Source organism: Palaemon carinicauda, chromosome 27, assembly GCF_036898095.1.
Source record: "Palaemon carinicauda isolate YSFRI2023 chromosome 27, ASM3689809v2, whole genome shotgun sequence".
NCBI classification, from domain to species: Eukaryota; Metazoa; Arthropoda; class Malacostraca; order Decapoda; family Palaemonidae; genus Palaemon; species Palaemon carinicauda.
The window spans coordinates 35,047,044-35,063,986 of record NC_090751.1 but is presented as its reverse complement, the minus strand read 5'-3'; the positions used below and the strand labels follow the sequence as shown (position 1 = coordinate 35,063,986).

Genomic DNA, 16,943 nt, shown 5'->3' with positions numbered 1-16,943 from the left:
TTGATGTGCCAAATCGCCAATGTTTTTACGGTTTATGGAAATTTATTTGGAATTAGTGTCTCCCGTGCTGTGCAGCATTTATCATAAACTAGTCCAGAACATTCAGATGAGATTATGCACAGTGAAAGATAGCATTTAGATGACTTGAAACCCTCAATATAAACGAGTAACCGAAGGAAGAAACGCGGCATAGACGCTCGTCATAGAAAACAGCAAGATGGCTTTTCTGTGTCCAGTCAGAATCCGACGAAATAAGAAAAAGAAAGGTAAAGAGTTCTTTACACGTGCAATTTTCTGGTGTTCATCTTACTCGTATGGAATTCAGCTTTCCTTTGAAATTAGATTTCACTCATCGTAAATCAGATAGGTGCCCAGACCTAACATGTAAACGACTCTATTTTAGTACTCTAGCCTAGGCTGTAATCTATTCTAGGCAGGTTTGCGAAATATGATGAATTTATTTATATTAACCTCAAAACAGTTTAATATATACTTGATCCTTTTAGTTATCTAAATTCTGACGTTATATAGGGCTAGGGTTAATTTTGGATAAGTTCCTTGGGTGTGATGCATTGAGGTTACTGATTGAATAATCTATTTTATCAACCTACTGTATGTTGTTAGTAAATATATGATACTTTTAATTAATTTCTTGCCAAATACGTGAATCATTTATTTTTTTCTTTTCGTTATCTTTTATTTTATCAATTTCTGACCATAAATACTGAGGCTAAGTAATCGTTCGTGTATGTACACCTCCTCACACTATTAGGTATTACTAATGATAAGAAATACATAAGAACACAAGGTAACCAGTGGGAACAAAATATGGTTCATGAAGTGGCGTGAAATTTAAGTATTATAATTACCTATAGTTAATAGCATACTGCCAAATAGTATTTTTTTTTTGCTGTGGCTTGCTTCATCGCGAATAAACATTGTCTCCTTGCTCTGAGAAGCTCCTGCGAATACTATCAACATCTAAAATTAAGTGTTCTTCTGCTGTTCCATCTTTCCCTGCCTGCAGAGGAATACACTGAAGTGACCCCTCTATCCTGGCCCGGACTTCTGAAGATAACATTGTCACTGCCAACTAAGAAATCTTCAGTAAAATCTTGAGTAACGAAATTAAATGCTCCCGACCTCCCTCTTCCCCTAGCCCAATTCCTTCGACTTCATCTGCTGCGGAGTCTCCTGGTACCGGCCGCCTTTCAAAGGCCAAGAGGAGAGAGTTCCTTCTACCTTCTCAGCCCCAACACAGAGACATGACAAGGATACCTCAACCTCTCCAGCTCAACCTCTCCAGCTCCAAGAAAGCATACCCTCACCTCATCCAAAGATGAACATTCTAAGACTTCTTCTGCAGAGGATGAGAAAGATCGGCCAAACACTACGAAAGACTGCGCGCGTGCGCTCTCCTGTTTGTACGCACTCGTCTAGTCATGAGCACTCAATTGTTTGCGAGCTCACTTGCTGGCACTTGCGCTATCCAGTAAGTGTGTATCCATCTAGTCATGATCACTCAATTGTTTGCGAGTTCACACTCATCTGGATTATGACTACAGTACTCAATTATTGGCATGCACGCAGCTGTCATTGCTTACACATATGTTTGCATGATCTCTCCTGTTACCGCACATACATCTGTGCTTGAGCGCTTACTTGTTTTTTCACTCTATCCTGCTAAGTGCTAACTCATACTCATCGGATCCTCAACTCATGACTGTTTACAGGATCTCTTTGTTCACACATGCTCAACTATTAGTGCGCTCTCACCTTATGCGAAGTGGGTACCTTCAGGTCTCTGGTTTTGGGCTGTGGTTCAGTGGTTGGACGAACCAAATCATGCCCATACAGAGTTTAGTCAGCCTGAATGAAATCATGTCAGTTTACTGTATGCTTGATCAGCAATGGGAAAGGTCTTACCTCTTTTCCTGCAGTTTTTATAAAATGTAAGCAGTCAAGAAAGAAGAAAAGAGTTTGGATGAAAAAATGGTTATAAAAAAAATAAATTGTTTCACCTACAATTTGTTGTCACAGTTAGTATGGAACCACAGGGTTTTAAGAAAAGACTTTGATAAAAGAATGTTTATAAAAAAAATAAGTATTTTCACATTCAAACTTGCCGTTTTAATTACAAAGGGAATGGAGATTTACCAGCCCAGTGAGTCAAACTTAGACTTCACAAACCTGTTGTTATGGTTAGTATGGGAACTTCAAGAATTTTCAACAATTTATGAAGGCACCTCACATACATTAAGGCCTGCCCAAACAGATCTTGAGGTATCTTGTTGCTTGTGAGTGGAATCATACGATAAAAAATCAGTCAAACATGCAACTAGGCCTACACATTGAACCACGCCCATGAATTCTGGTCATGCACAAAAGAAATCTAAGGTCCGCGATGAGGCCATTCTTTCACCTCTACTGATATATGCAGATGTCATAATTCTGACACCACGGAAATCAGTGGAGAGAGGCTAGGGACAGTTCATGATCTTTTCAGCATCCTAATTTTCCAATATGGAAACTACTGTCATGGCAAACCTCCAGGTGACTTCCTAGTTGGTGCTCTGGTAAGGAACAGTGGCTCACTTTACCTCTTCTCAGGATCTGACAAGTCCTGAGAATAAGAAGATTAAAGACTCAAGCAGGCCATACACCCAGAGGATTGGCGCGCTGATTTGATTGCGATTGGCAAATCCTTAACGTGTATGGGGGGGGGGGTAAACAGGACAAACCCGATGCGACTAGCCTGTCTCTCATCCTGTCAGCATGTTTGATTGGACCGGCCAATCTAGTTGTGATTGGCAGTATGGCCCACCAGTCGACTTGCCTATTTTGACACGTACAATATTTCATACTTCGTCCCTTGATCGTAGCACTTTTTATATTATAAAGATAAACTGATTGCATTTCACAAGTTTGTAATATTATGCATTTCATTGCTTTTTATTTTAGGGTTTCCTCTCACATTTTCATTCACCAAGTTACGATTTCCTTAAATTTCCACTCCTTTTTTGTACAGTAGTATGTTTTATCTTTAAAACCACACCTTATTCTGCCTTATACGTGCAATACTATCTTGTATTCTAATTACAAATAGATACTGAAAGAAAAGGAAAAAAGAATAATATTCGGATTAAGTTTTATGAATTTTCTTCATAGGAAAAAACGAGGATGTAAAATGTGGATAGAGGATGATTTAAGTAGCTACTGATAATTCTATTAATTTGTGTATATATCTCTCACATTTTCTCTCTGCTTATATAAACGGAATCGTTTTGAAGTTTCTATAAATTAACGCGAAAACAAGTACGGCTAAAGAAAAGTGCATAATCTCAAGAAAGGTCTAAAAATCCATTTAGTATATTCCCCAGGAGACAATTGGACTCTCGGATTAATGGGGATAAACGGAAAAGGTAATCCTATTATGACTTCAAGAGAAATAAGTATATTAACACCGTAGCGGACAGAGAATGCCTATCATATTTCTTCATATGATTATTTCAAGTCAGATTTCATAGATTTATGTTATATGAAAAATAAAGAAAGTAAAAAGTACCCAAATTTGGCATTTTCAAAATTAGTTGTTGGCCACCAATTGTACTTGATCCTGGTAACATATCAAATATAGCTAACAAGTACCAAAAACGTAACCATGTGGGCCTACACTGGGTGCCCAATCCTCTTGAACTAAGGAGGCTAGTACTGTATGTAGCGTGTGTGGGCATTTCTCACAGGATGGAGCGTCGCTCCAGTCCGTAAGGACAAACTGTACGTTTAGTCCTCTGTGTGTATGGCCTGGTTTTATTATATATCGGGGGTAAAGATGGTCACCTTCTAGGCCCATCAAGCAGCTAATTAGTCGAGCAACTGGGCTCTCAAGCAGAGGGAGATAGTAGTAGCCATGTTCGTGAGACTGGCACTGGGAAATGCACTGATCAGTCAGAGCCTATCACTCTTTCCCCCAGACAAAGTAGGAGGAACAGTGTAAAAATAGCAGAAAATAAGCCAAGAATCCCATTCCCAATGAGCTATCACTTTAAAAAAATTAGGAACCTTGAGACCAATTGAAAGAGAAGATGACGACTCCATTGAGGGCGACCCTGAAAAAGTCGTTCACGCCCTCCAGATCTAAGACCACTTCTGAGGTCGCTTCCTCCTTTCGAAGATGATTGGACTCCGTTCAGTTATTTCAACCCGTTATGGAAAGCCAGGAAAGGGGAGTGGCAGGAGAGAAACCTGAGGATGTTAAGGAAGGCAGTCCCCTCCTGTTACTGCCACAAGGGTGGGATACCTGTTGAGTCACTGGGTAAGTTGGGCAGTATCACGGAGTAGAGGGTTTGACATCAGACTTTATTTTCAGTATCCAGACCTTGTGATGCTTTTGACGAAGTACAGAGAGAGACACCTAAATAATTCACCCTGATTTGCCAGCCACATCTTCAGAGACAACACAACTTGGTGACACCTCTTTCAGTTTGGGTGGACACGATCCAGTATCTCCTCTTAGCGAAAGACTTTTCTCAAGGCACTGAATGGGAGATGTCTGGATACCTCTCCAAATCCTCGACAGCAGTCTACCAGGCAAAGAGAGCCGCCATCTGCGACTGGTGTCATAGATGGGGCACTAAACAACGGATAGCAGATATCATCGTCAACCTTTACAGACAGAAACTCCATTCAGTCTTAGAGGTGAAAGGCTATTGCTTAACCTTGAGCCAAGTCTTTAGACGGAAGATCTTAGACCGTTGGCATTGCTCATGATATCTTTGGGTAGTCTTGCCCTTTGAGAGAACTTCAATTACCCATGTGACACATCACCATAGTTGTTAGGTTTCAGAAGAATGCTCCAAACAAACCAATGAGCCAGGCATCATACAAGGATCTGAAGCTCAAGACATTTTTTTTCATTTTTCCTTGGCCTCAGCAGTGCAAGTTGCTGAGCTTCACGTCATATTACATTTCATTAGCCATACCAAGGGATGGAGAATGATCTCCTTCATTCCTGAGTTTGTTGCCAAAACTCAGAATCGGCTGCAGATGATCCCAGGTTTGAGACCTTCTCTATCTCCTCATTCAGGAAAGAAACCACACATTGCAAATCAGACAATCAGAAATGATGCAACCGGGAACCATGCGATCAAAGCCTCAATAGGAAATTGCATGATTGGAACTTGCGCCTGTTCTTAAGACAATCATGCCTTTGGATATTGTGGGTACTACCTTGACAGAAAGGTCTTCCGATTGAAGTATCTAGGCTTTGGACTGTTCATCACCTCCCCCCATGTGCTCACTCTCATGGCATGTTAGGCTTATGCCAGCCTAGGCTCTTGCTAGTCTGGACTCATACCAGCTGTAGCTTTGCAAACTTTGGCTCATGCAAACTTTGATTCATGTAAACTTTGATTCATGCAAACTTTGATTCATGCCAGCTTATGCTCAGGCTCTGCTATGGCTCATGCCAACGGAATCCATTTCTTTTGATATCTGGATGTCTGGCTGATCCTCTCCTCTTGGTGGTAGCTGCTTCAGCACTGAGACTGTTTTCTTGCTTTTTGCCACAATCTTGGGATCATTGAAAATCGAGATAAGTTGTGTCTCACCCAGACAGAAATTGATTTGCTGGGAATGCTGATAGATAAGACAGCAAGCAGCAAAGACCTTTCCATCAGACTCAGATAGGTAGCTAGACTATTTCTCTCCCACTGGGGGGGCCAGGCTTCACCACCACCTGCCAGTAACTACTGACACATTAAATTTTTAACAGCCGAATTCTAGCTACGCTGTAAATATATTCCAATTAAAGGAACCAGGTTTGTATATTTAGGAAAACTACAAATTACTTTAAAAATTTATGATTTTCATTTTAAAGTTGTAGAATTAAATGTATCTTGCAGATTTGTGTACTGTTACACTGGTACGTTTGCTAGTCCACCATAAGTTTTATTGTATTTTGTAATGTAATACAGTACAGAATTTTGGTTTGTTCCGTAACCGAAATACAAACCACACTATTTACATAGGGTATTACCTTCGGCGTAGCTGAAATGACGAGCCATTAGAATTTTAACGAGGGTTAACTAGCCCCCCGCTAGTTAGCAGGGGGTAGGGAAGGGGTAGCTTGCTACCCCTCCCCCCCACACACTGGTGAGTTGTCTCACTTCACTTTTGGCTCGGACGAAGTACAAATGTTTCTGTTTTCGTCCTCGTTAATAACAGCCTTAATTTGTTTTTTTGCTTTTTCTAGTTCTGTGTGTTTGGAAGTTGGCCTCGACCGTTATCATCGCTATGCGCAAGTACCCTGGACTCGCTGGCCGCCCTTGTGGGACCTTCATGTCAGCGGAGGACACCGATCCTCACACCCTTTGCCCGCAGTGCCGAGGTCAACGGTGTGAGAGGGAGAATACTTGCAGCGAGTGTAAGGAGTGGTCTGCCTCCCAGTGGGAGACCGTTCTCCTTCAAGGGTAACCTTGAAGAAGGAAGGCTCTAAGGACTCCTCTTCCGCCGCCCGAGCCTCCTCCGAAGCTCCCACTCGATCGGTCTCTCGTGAGAGACTGCTGAGTGGTAGCGCAGGCCCTAGTGGTGTTTCCCGACCTCTGGGTGAGGGAGAGGGCGTTGCCTCCCTTAGCATGCCAGCTCCCTCTTCTCCTCCGGGGGAGGATATTTTGGATTTTAATGAATATGACCAAACTGTTTCTAATGATGATTTGTTCCAGCTTTGGGCTTAAGGGCTCGCCCTCCAAGGAAGCCCTGTTTGACCTGATCCAGTTGGGGGCTGCGGTCAAACAGTCGCCGGTAATACCGGAGGTACTCCCTTCGGATATTGTCGACACTGTCTTGACAGGCCCTTACGACAGGTCTGGTCAAACCCTTGATGCTGTGCCTGTTGCATACGTTGCTGAAGGCTCTCCTCCCCCCTCCGAACATCCTTCGAGGGGGGAGGGAAGTCCCACGGTCTCTCCTGCTGGCGGGTCTCCCCCTCGGGGGAGCCCGCTGACAGAGACTCCTCTTCGGAGGACTGATGACTTGGACGCCCTTCCTCGAGGTCGTATTCGCCGTAAGGCCCGTCAGCCTCTCCGCAGCAGAGGACTTCCTTCTTCCTATAAGGGAGTTAGGAGGCGCCTCTTTGGTTCGTCCTCTCCTGCTCCTTCCCTTGAGGAGGAGCCTCCCCGTCAGAAGCAGACCGTCGCAGTATCGTCCCTTGACCTTTCCGCAGATCGTTCGTGATCTCCTACGCCTGCCAGACCTTCCGATCTGCCTTCTCCGTTCCTGGCTGCAGATGCGCTTTGGGCGCCTTCTCACCCTGTCATCCGACAGGCACCGATTCCTTCGGGGAAAAGGGACTCTACCTACGGTGTGGGTAAGTCCCTTGCGCGTCAGGGTTCCCCTGCGCGTTCGCGTGCAGTAGCGCACAAGCGCTCTCCAGAGTTACAGTCTTCGGACTTAACTCGCCAGCGCTCTCCTGCTCGACAGCGATCACCTGCTTGCGAGCGATCTCCTTCTCGCAGGTCTCCTGTGAAACACCAGCGCCCTCATGTTTCCTGATGTGCGCAAGGTGCACCTACGTTCTCCTGAGCGCCCTCCCTCGTTCTCCTGTGCGGAGCCGCGCTACTACACAGCCTGTTCCTGATGCGCGCCCAGCGCGCCGACGATCGCCACCACGTCCACGATCGCCAGATCTGGACTTAGGCAAGGGTTCCATCCCGTCGCCTCGCCCTCGCGCCCCTACGCGCCCCTACGCGCCCTTCTGCTCCTGCACAACAGCCCACGCGCTCTCCGGAGCGCTCATCTAGAGCTCCTGTACGCGAGCGTTTGCCTGCGCGTTCGTCTCCTTCCATCTCTTCAAATGTGCGCAGTAACCTTACTACGAGCCATTGATCTCCTGCGCACCCACGCGATCACTCGCCTGTGCGCAAACGCTCTCCTGAGCGCCAACGCCCTCTTAAGACTGATCGCCCCAGTTCTCCGACTCGCCTGCGTGATAAATCGCCTGTGCGCAGTCGTTCACCTGTCCGTGGTACGCGCCGTTGTTCTCCGGAGTCCACGTGCCATCGCTCGCCAACACGCCAGCATTCGCCAACGCTCTCCGCCTGGCAAACGTTCGCCAACGCTCTCCGCCTGGCAAACGTTCGCCAAGTCGCTCGCGACATTACTCGCCCGAACATCGTCGTTCTCCTATGCGCCGCCAGCGATCGCCTAGTTTTCAGCACACCCCTTCACCTACGGGCCCACGCGCACCTTCACGTGCACGCCAACGCGTCCCTTCGCCTGCGCGCCCGCACGCCTACTCGCCAGCTCGCTCGCGCGGCCACTCGCCAGCGCGCCCTCGCATTATCTTGCCCTCGCGCGAACGCGCCCACGCGCATTCTTCTCCACGCGGCAATGCTCCCACGCTTCGGAAATCGCCCGCGCGCGATCCCTCGAATGCTACTTTGCGCGAGCGCCGCCGCGATCCCCATTCTCGCAGGGATCATCAGCGCGGCCAACTGATAGGGTTGCGGACTTCCAGATCTGCCTCTGGATCGCCACTGCGCAAGCGTAGGATTACCTACCAGGATCAGGACCAGGAAGGATCTACAGGAGGTCCATGCAACATTCTTTTTCTCTTCTTTTCAGGCAGGCCCCATGGCGTCCACTCAGAAGGGTCACGAGATCCCCTTCCCTCCAGCAGGGATAATTGACACTGCGTCAGTTACCCGTCAGCCTTGGTTCCGTGACATAATGAACGCAGTGGTTCAGGCTTTGAAGCCTGCCCTCGTTGATTTGGGACTTAAACCAACGGCAGACTCATCCCCGTTTCCTCCCCAACGTGCTCACTCGCCCTCGCGCCTGCGCTCGTTTGTCTCCTCTCGCGCGCGACTCCGTAGTTTCGCCTACGCACGAGCTTCAGCACGACCCCCGTTCGCTTCGGGTTCCGCAGCCCGCGACAGCAGCAGGGACGCGTGTCGCCAGACCGCACTCAGGATCGCCTCCGCCTAAGCGCAGGACTCTTGTTCAGGATAGGGAAGACCCATCAGAGAGGTCAGAACAACTTTCTTCCCCCTTTTCTTTTCAGGCAGGTCCAGTGGTGTCCACTCCGAAGGATCGCCCGATCCCCTTCCCTCTAGCGGGAATTTTGGACTCTGTGTCCGTGTCTCGGCAGTCTTGGTTTGGTCCTCTGATGCAGGCGTTAGTGAAGGCTATGAAGCCGGCACTCGCCGATCAAGGGCACAAGCCAACGGCTGCCTCATCCCCGCTGAAGAGAAGGAGAGGAGTGGACTTTGTGGTGACTTCTCCCCGGGAGAAGTTGGTTCCCAAGAGCTCCGTCAGGAAGGTTCCTTCTCCTTCACGATCGGTTTCTCCTTCTTCCGTGGACGAGGTTTTTCCGTCCTCAGGACAGTCCAGCGAGGCAGGGGTGTCTCCCACGGCACCAATGGGAGGAACCCCTCCTCTTAGGAGAGAAACTGCTCGCGAGGAAGCTCCCTTCCGGACCTCTTTGCTGGAGTCCTGTATTCCTTCTAGGAGGGAGCCCAAGGACTCCAAGACAATTCCTAAATTGTCATCCAGGATCCGTCCAGAGCCAACCAGACCCCGGGAGAACGTCCACGTGTCTCCCCAAGATGAGCCTTTGGGGACCGGAGACTAGTTCGAGTCAGAACACACTTTCTGGAAGGTCCTAGGCTTGATGAGACAACTCAACAAGTTTAAGGACCCGGAGACTGCCCCTCGTGAGGGCAAGGACACGGTGCTAGACCAAGTCTACGGCACCCAGAAACCCCCTAAGACCAGCGCAGCTTTGCCTTGGTCCACAGGGGTGAAGGGGGCCAGGGACAGGGTCGAAGCCCAGCTCTCCGAGCTCGCCTCCTCCGGTCGTTCTTCTGCCGGGCACAAACTCCTCCCGCCTCCTCGAGTACATCAGAGGAGGTACTTTGAGATCATGGGGGAGTCCAGTATGGCTCTTCCACTTCACCATTCTGTGGAAGAGCTGACCAGGGGAACTCCTCTCGAGAAGCTCTCTGCTCGGCAGGTGACTTTCTCGGTGTCGGAGATCCTGAGCCTAGAGAAGCTCGCGAAGAGTGCCATGCAGGCAACTTCGTGGATGGACGTTTGGCTGGGATCTCTGGGCATCCTATTGCGCTCTGAGGATCTGTCCAAGGAGAGCAATAGGAAGGCTTTGGAGACCTTCCTCCTCTCGGGCACGCGTTCGATCGAGTTCCTCGCTCACCAGGTTACTAACCTGTGGGCTAACTCAATCCTCAAGCGTCGCGACGCAGTGACCGAGAGGTTCCATCCGAAGGTCCCCGCCATGGATGTCTGTAGGCTCAGGCACTACTCCATCACTGGAAGAGATCTGCTTGAGCCCAAGGAGATAGAGTAGAACGAACAGCTGAGAGGTGGAGGAGATCAAATCAGGATTCTCTACTCCAGAGGGCCCTTACAACTCAGCCCTACAAGCCTCCAGCGCCTCAACAGCAACAGCAGCCTTGCAAGACACCGAAGCAGGCTCCGGCAGCTAAGACAGGGGTGTCTAAGCCGCAGCCCTTTCAAACCAAGGACAGAAGGCGCGGCAAGTACTCTAGGGGAGGAAAGAATCCTAGGGGCAGCGGCCGAGGCCGCATGTCCTAGGATCGGCAATGCCCCCACGTGTCCACCTGTGGGGGGATGCCTAAAAAGTTGCGTGCACAGGTGGCAGCAACTTGGGGCTGATTCTTGGACGGTCTCAGTGATCGGCCAAAGTTTTCGCGTCCCATTCACGACATCTCCACCTCCCCTGACAGCGAATCCAGTGTCGCTGAACTCCTATGCCATGGGATCGGCAAAGGGGTTAGACCTTCGGGCAGAAGTCGAGACCATGCTCAAGAAGGATGCTCTCCAGGAGGTCGCGACGGCTCCCCAGGCTTCTTCAGTCGACTCTTTCTTGTAAAGAAGGCGTCTGGAGGCCCGTCTGGAGGCTGGCGACTGGTCATCGATCTCTCAGCCCTGAACAAGTTTATCAAACAAACTTCGTTCAGCATGGAGACAGCGGACACGGTCAGACTTGCAGTGAGACCGCAAGACTTCATATGCACACTGGATCTGAAGGACGCGTACTTCCAGATCCCAATCCATCCGTCTTCCAGGAAGTACTTAAGATTCAGCCTAGACAGCAAGATCTACCAGTTCAAAGTGCTGTGTTTGTCTCTCCACAGCACCTCAGGTGTTCACCAGAGTGTTCACACTGATATCTTAGTGGGCGCACAGGAACGGCATACGTCTCCTCCGTTGTCTGGACGACTGGCTGATCCTGGCAGACTCGGAGACGACCCTTCTTCGACACCGGGACATGCTTCTGGAGGTTTGCCAAGATCTGGGGATCATGGTAAATCTCGAGAAGTCCTCTCTGCTTCCGACGCAACAACTGGTATATCTAGGCATGATATTAGACACCGATCTCCACAAAGCCTTTCCATCAGACGACAAGATAGCAAGGCTGAGGAGGGTCGTAGAACCTTTCCTCAGGCGGGAAGAGCTTCCAGCCCAATCATGGTTACGACTACTAGGCCACCTATCCTCCCTGGCACGTCTAGTCCCGAACGGCCGCCTCAGGATAAGATCCCTGCAATGGCGGTTAAAGTCCCAGTGGAATCAAGGCTCCGATTCTCCGGACTTTCTGGTTCCTATAGGATCCACGGAACTGACGGACCTTCGGTGGTGGCTGAACGACGTGAACCTTCGGAAGGGAGTGGATCTTCTCGTCCTCCCCCCTGATTTGACTCTGTTTTCGGACGCGTCAAAAGAACGGTGGGGGCCCCACATTCTGAACCAAAGGATCTCAGGCCTCTGGTCAGAATCAGAAAAGTACCTCCACATCAACCTGCTAGAAATGAAGGCCGGTTTTCCCGGCCCTTCAACAGTTCCAACGGGTTCCAACGGACCCTGGCGGGCCACTCCGTAGTGGTGATGAGCGACAACACCACGGTAGTGGCTTACATCAACAAGCAGGGAGGTACCTTTTCTCAACAGCTATCCCATCTTGCAGTAGAGATTTTGAGATGGTCCGAAATCCACTAGATAACACTTTCTGCTCACTTTCTTCCTGGCAAGAGGAATGTGCTTGCCGACAGTTTGATCAGAGCAACGCAGATAGTGATTACCGAGTGGTCTTTGGATCCTCAGATAGCCAACAAAGTCCTGACTTTGTGGAGTTCCCAAAAGTAGATCTGTTCACGATAGCCTTGAATTTCAAGCTGCCCCTGTACTGCTCTCCAGTCCCGGACCCCAAGGCTCTCTGGCAAGATGCTTTTCAGCAGAGGTGGGACAACATCGACGTTTACGCCTTCCCACCATTCTGTCTGATGAGAAGGGTGCTCAACAAGACCAGACTATCGGTCAATCTCTCCATGACTCTAATAGCTCCGCTATGGCATCATGCGGAATGGTTCCCGGACCTTCTGCAGCTCCTGACGGAGCTTCCGAGAGAACTCCCCCCACGACACAAGCTACTCAGACAACCACATTGCAACATCTTCCACAAAGCCTTAGCGTCGCTTCGGCTTCACGCCTGGAGACTATCCAGCGTCTCCTTACGGAGAGAGGATTTTCGCAACAGGTTGCGGACAGGATGTCTCGCCACCTGCGCAAGTCCTCTATCGGAGTCTACCAGGCGAAGTGGAAAGTCTTCTGTGGTTGGTGTCGTGGGAGGGGTATCTCTCCACTCGATGCCACTATTACAGCAATAGCGGAGTTCCTCGTGTATTTACGGGAGGAAATGCGCCTTTCGGTCTCGGCGGTGAAAGGCTATCGCTCAGCCTTAAGCCTGGCCTTTAGACTGAAAGGAGTGGACATTTCCTCTTCTTTAGAAATTTCCCTACTCATATGCAGCTATGAGCTTACCTGCCCTCAGTCAGAAGTAAGACCTCCTCCTTGGGATGTGGTTCAGGGCTCTGAAGAGAGCTCCGTTTGAACCATTATGCCAGGCGTCTGATCGCCACCTGTCTTGGAAGACAGCTTTCCTACTCGCTTTAGCCTCGGCCAAGCGAGTCAGTGAACTTCATGGTCTTTCTTACGACGTCGCCCAATCAAGGGGATGGGGCGAGGTAACGTTTAGGTTCGTCCTTGAGTTTGTTGCCAAGACTCAGAACCCTGGGGTTTCGGACCCTAGGTTCGACTCCTTCGGGGTAACGAGTCTTCGTTCTGTAACAAGTGACCCAGACCATCTGTTACTTTGCCAGTGAGGAGTCTGAGGCGTTACTTGAAAAGAACAGCTGCAGTCCGTCCTCATGTGCAAGCGTTATTCGTGAGCCCAGGAAGGACGAAGAGGAGGGTCACCAAGAACACCATCTCGGCCTGGATTCGGAAGGTTATTCAGCACGCCTTGAATCCTGACCCTCCTCTGTCACGTCGCCCTAGAGCGCACAATGTCAGGGGCATCGCTACGTCCCTGGTCTACAAGAGAAATTTCTCTGTGACGCAGGTCTTGCAAGCTGGGGTCTGGAAGCGTCAAACGACCTTCACAGCCCATTACCTGCAGGACGTGACCCACAGGATCCTCGATACCTTTTCTATCGGCCCTGTGGTGGCTGCACAACAGCTGGTCTAACCTCAGACTCCTTAATGGACAGGTAGCAGAAGGTTGGGGGCATTGTTACCCGGTTTTAATCTGCGTGATTGAAAGAGTATTTCTGGCCCTTACTTCTTTCTTCATTCTCCCCTCCCTTGGCCCTCTTAATGAGAGAATGCCTTGATGAAGTCACTGAGCTTCAGCACGGCATTTTATTCCTGTGCTGAAACTTCGTGACGGGCAAGAGGGCTCTCGAACTTGGGGAAATTGCTCCCCCAGTTCGAATCTAAATTTCTCTCTTTCTTATCTTTTTCTTCCTCTTTATATTGCTTCAACCTTCTCCTAATATTATAAACTTTCTTTCATGATGCTGTCCCAACCCTATGAGTAAAATTTTCCATATGTATATGTGTATATTTTTACATATATATGTATGTTTATTATCTTTTTTTTTTTTTCTCTCTTTATGGCATGGATGTTTCTACATCTGTTATTGCCACTTGGGCGGATGTTTCTGCATCCGGTATTGCTGCCTGCTTTGATGAATGTGAAAGGTGTCGCGGTTGGGAGGCGTTTGTGCTCAAAGCTATATGTGAGTGTATAGGATGATCTCAGCCATCCCGAAGATGGTTTGGACCTTTTTGGCGGAACTATTCCAAGTGTTGGGTCTTCGGAATCCAGGGGGATCTAATGCTTGGGGTAGGACTCTCGGCTTCTGGCCGGAAGCCCGTCATTACAGATATGGGGAGGATGATTCCATAGTTTCTTGGTCTCAGTCCTAACAGGCGGGTTCAGCTTACACCTGTGCCTCTATATCTGTTTTGATGCTATCCTTCGGGTAGGGTATGGAGTGGACCATCTGGGAAGTATACTCTCACTGTGCCGGTAGTGGAGAGTGTAAATTTCCTTCCCAACATGTGATGCCTTAATGTTCTCAAGCAGGTAAATCAAACTTCAAAAAATCACTCTTCTCTCTTCTTTTTTATGATGGATTCTTGTGAAAATGACCCCACCTCCCCTGGATATGCTGACTCGCCCCCGGCACTGTTGACGACCTCTGGCAATTCATTTAAAGAAAACTCCGTTGACGACCTAGGAACTAAAAAGGACTGTTCTTTAAACATTCTGAAAAAGGGTAATTTGGGCAACACAGGAAAACTGAAAGTCCTGCACGTTACCCAAATCCCTTTAGAAGCTAATTATGATGTGCTACATAAAATATTTGAGTGTTACGGATCAATAAAAGAAATTAGAATGAAACTTCAAGATTATAATTGGGAATCTTGGTTATCATTTAATTGTCACGAGGAAGCATTTAATGCAAGCTGTAACATTGTTGATATTAAAGTAGGTAATATGAATGTTAAGGGTGCTCTGTGTGATGGGGCACCTAAAGATCTGGATGTCTACAGACCAGCAGACTGGGCTGATAAAGATATAGAGGCAGATATACCATCCCAAAGAAAGCCAAAACCACCAATGTGGCTTCTTGCTCAATCTGTAGGAGGTACGGAAAATTATTTCAAGATATGCAAATTTCTTCAGAGGAAGGTAGGTACGATCGCACCTGGAGATATATCTCGATTCGGGAAGAAAAGTTTCTTGATAAAGGCCAAGTCATACACACAGTCTGTTATACTGTCTAATTTGAAGACAGTAAATGATGATATAAAATTGGACATCAAACCCCATCTAAACTTTAGCTATGGAAGGGGAGTGGTTTTTAATAGGGATCTGTATGAATTTACTGAAGAGGAGATATTGGCCATGTGTCCCCTATCAGTGTGGAAAGTACATAAAGTACCTGGAACATCAATGATTGTTCTTACTTTCCAGGATGCTGATGTACCTTTCCACATAGACATAGAAAACGAAAGGATCAGAGTTCAACCTTTTAAGCAGAAGCCACTGCAATGTTATAATTGCTTTAAATTTGGACATCCTTCCAAAGTTTGCAATAATGGAAAAATTTGTAATACTTGCTCCAAAATTTATCATGGGGATTGTACACTTGAGGCAAGGTGCTTAAACTGCAACTCTAATCATAAATCTAATGATAGGAGCTGCCAGTTTTATAAGTTAGAAGAGGCTGCCCTCAATAAATCAATTATTGAACATGTAAGCGTGGGGCATGCCAAGAGATTATTAAATAAATCTAATACTTATGCAAAAACATTAAAAACAGGAGAAAAAGTTCCTCGGGAATCATCTCACCCACCTACTACTGTAGGTAGTTCTCGAAAAAGGAATTCACAATCTATTGATAAAGTGCTGCATAAGACAAGAACATCTCCTCCTAAAGATTTATCATTGAGTATCAACAAAAAGACATTGCCCACCACTATCAAACCTTTGTCCCTCATTACAAAGGATAGTACTAACCTCTCCCAGGCCATATCCTTGCCTGATTTAATGGAGATTCCACCTGACACCAAGTTATCAGGTGTACCTGTAGTGGGGAAGGTACAAAAACCTGGTAACTTGCAACCTATTAATCGTAAAAGAGAGAGACCTCCATCTCTCTCACCCCCTTCCATAAGAAATACTAGAATTATGACATCAAATAAATATGATGTTTTGTCTGTTGATGTTGGCGATCAACCAGAAGACAATTTAAATAAATCAGAAATTCAAGTTGAGGTCCACCATCCCCCTCAACAAATATATAAAAAAGATACAAAGAAAAACTCCAACGTAAAACCCAACATAACAAGACCATCTCTGAAGAAACCTACAAGTAATAATTTTAGATTAAAAACTGCTAATGGGAAGACCTCACCCAAGACGTCTTCCAGAAATAATCCATAGTTTTCTCCTCCATTTTGGAATGGAACTGTCAGGGTTTGAGGGCGAAATATGAAGAACTTAAGCTCCTAATTCATGAGCATTCCCCCATAATAGTATGTCTACAGGAAAGTATGCTTGATTCTAACACTCCTAGTCCTCGAGAGTATGTTAGCTATAGAACACCATATAATCAACAAGCAGGGAGCCATGGCGGAAGTCTCATGTACATTCGTCGAGATGTTCCCCAAATACCCATGTCTATACGTACAACCCTGCAGGCAGTTGTTGTACAAATTGATATAGGGAGAAAATATACAATATGCTCTCTGTACTTACCTCCAAATGATGATATTTTATATGATGATTTAGTAGAAGTTATTCAACAACTCCCTCAACCTTTTCTCTTACTGGGAGATATGAATGGTAGACATCCTTTATGGGGTGATGTTTTGGCCAACACAAGGGGCAATATTATCTCATCAATTGTGGAGAATGAGGATGTGGGGCTCCTTAATACAGGAGAGCCCACGCACTTCCATGTTCAGACAGGTACTTTGTCATGCATTGACCTTTCAATTGCAAGCTCTAACTGCCTTCTTGATTTTGATTGGAGGACATTAGATGATTGGCA

The 16,943-nt window shown here is 47.4% G+C and overlaps 1 protein-coding gene across 3 annotated transcripts in view; it reads left to right on the top strand.

Annotated features, from left to right (window-relative positions):
- Window positions 1–16,943, top strand: part of Dlish (Dachs ligand with SH3s) — a 117,150-nt gene that overhangs the window by 50 nt on the left and 100,157 nt on the right. For all 3 annotated transcript variants that reach the window (XR_011040093.1, XM_068351021.1, XM_068351020.1), the window contains exon 1: window positions 1–266. This exon is cut by the window's left edge and continues 50 nt beyond it. Coding sequence is in view for 2 of the 3 variants with exons in the window: in XM_068351021.1 (XP_068207122.1) it covers window positions 218–266 (49 nt within the window). In the remaining variant the exon portion in view is untranslated. The remainder of the gene's footprint in view (window positions 267–16,943) is intronic.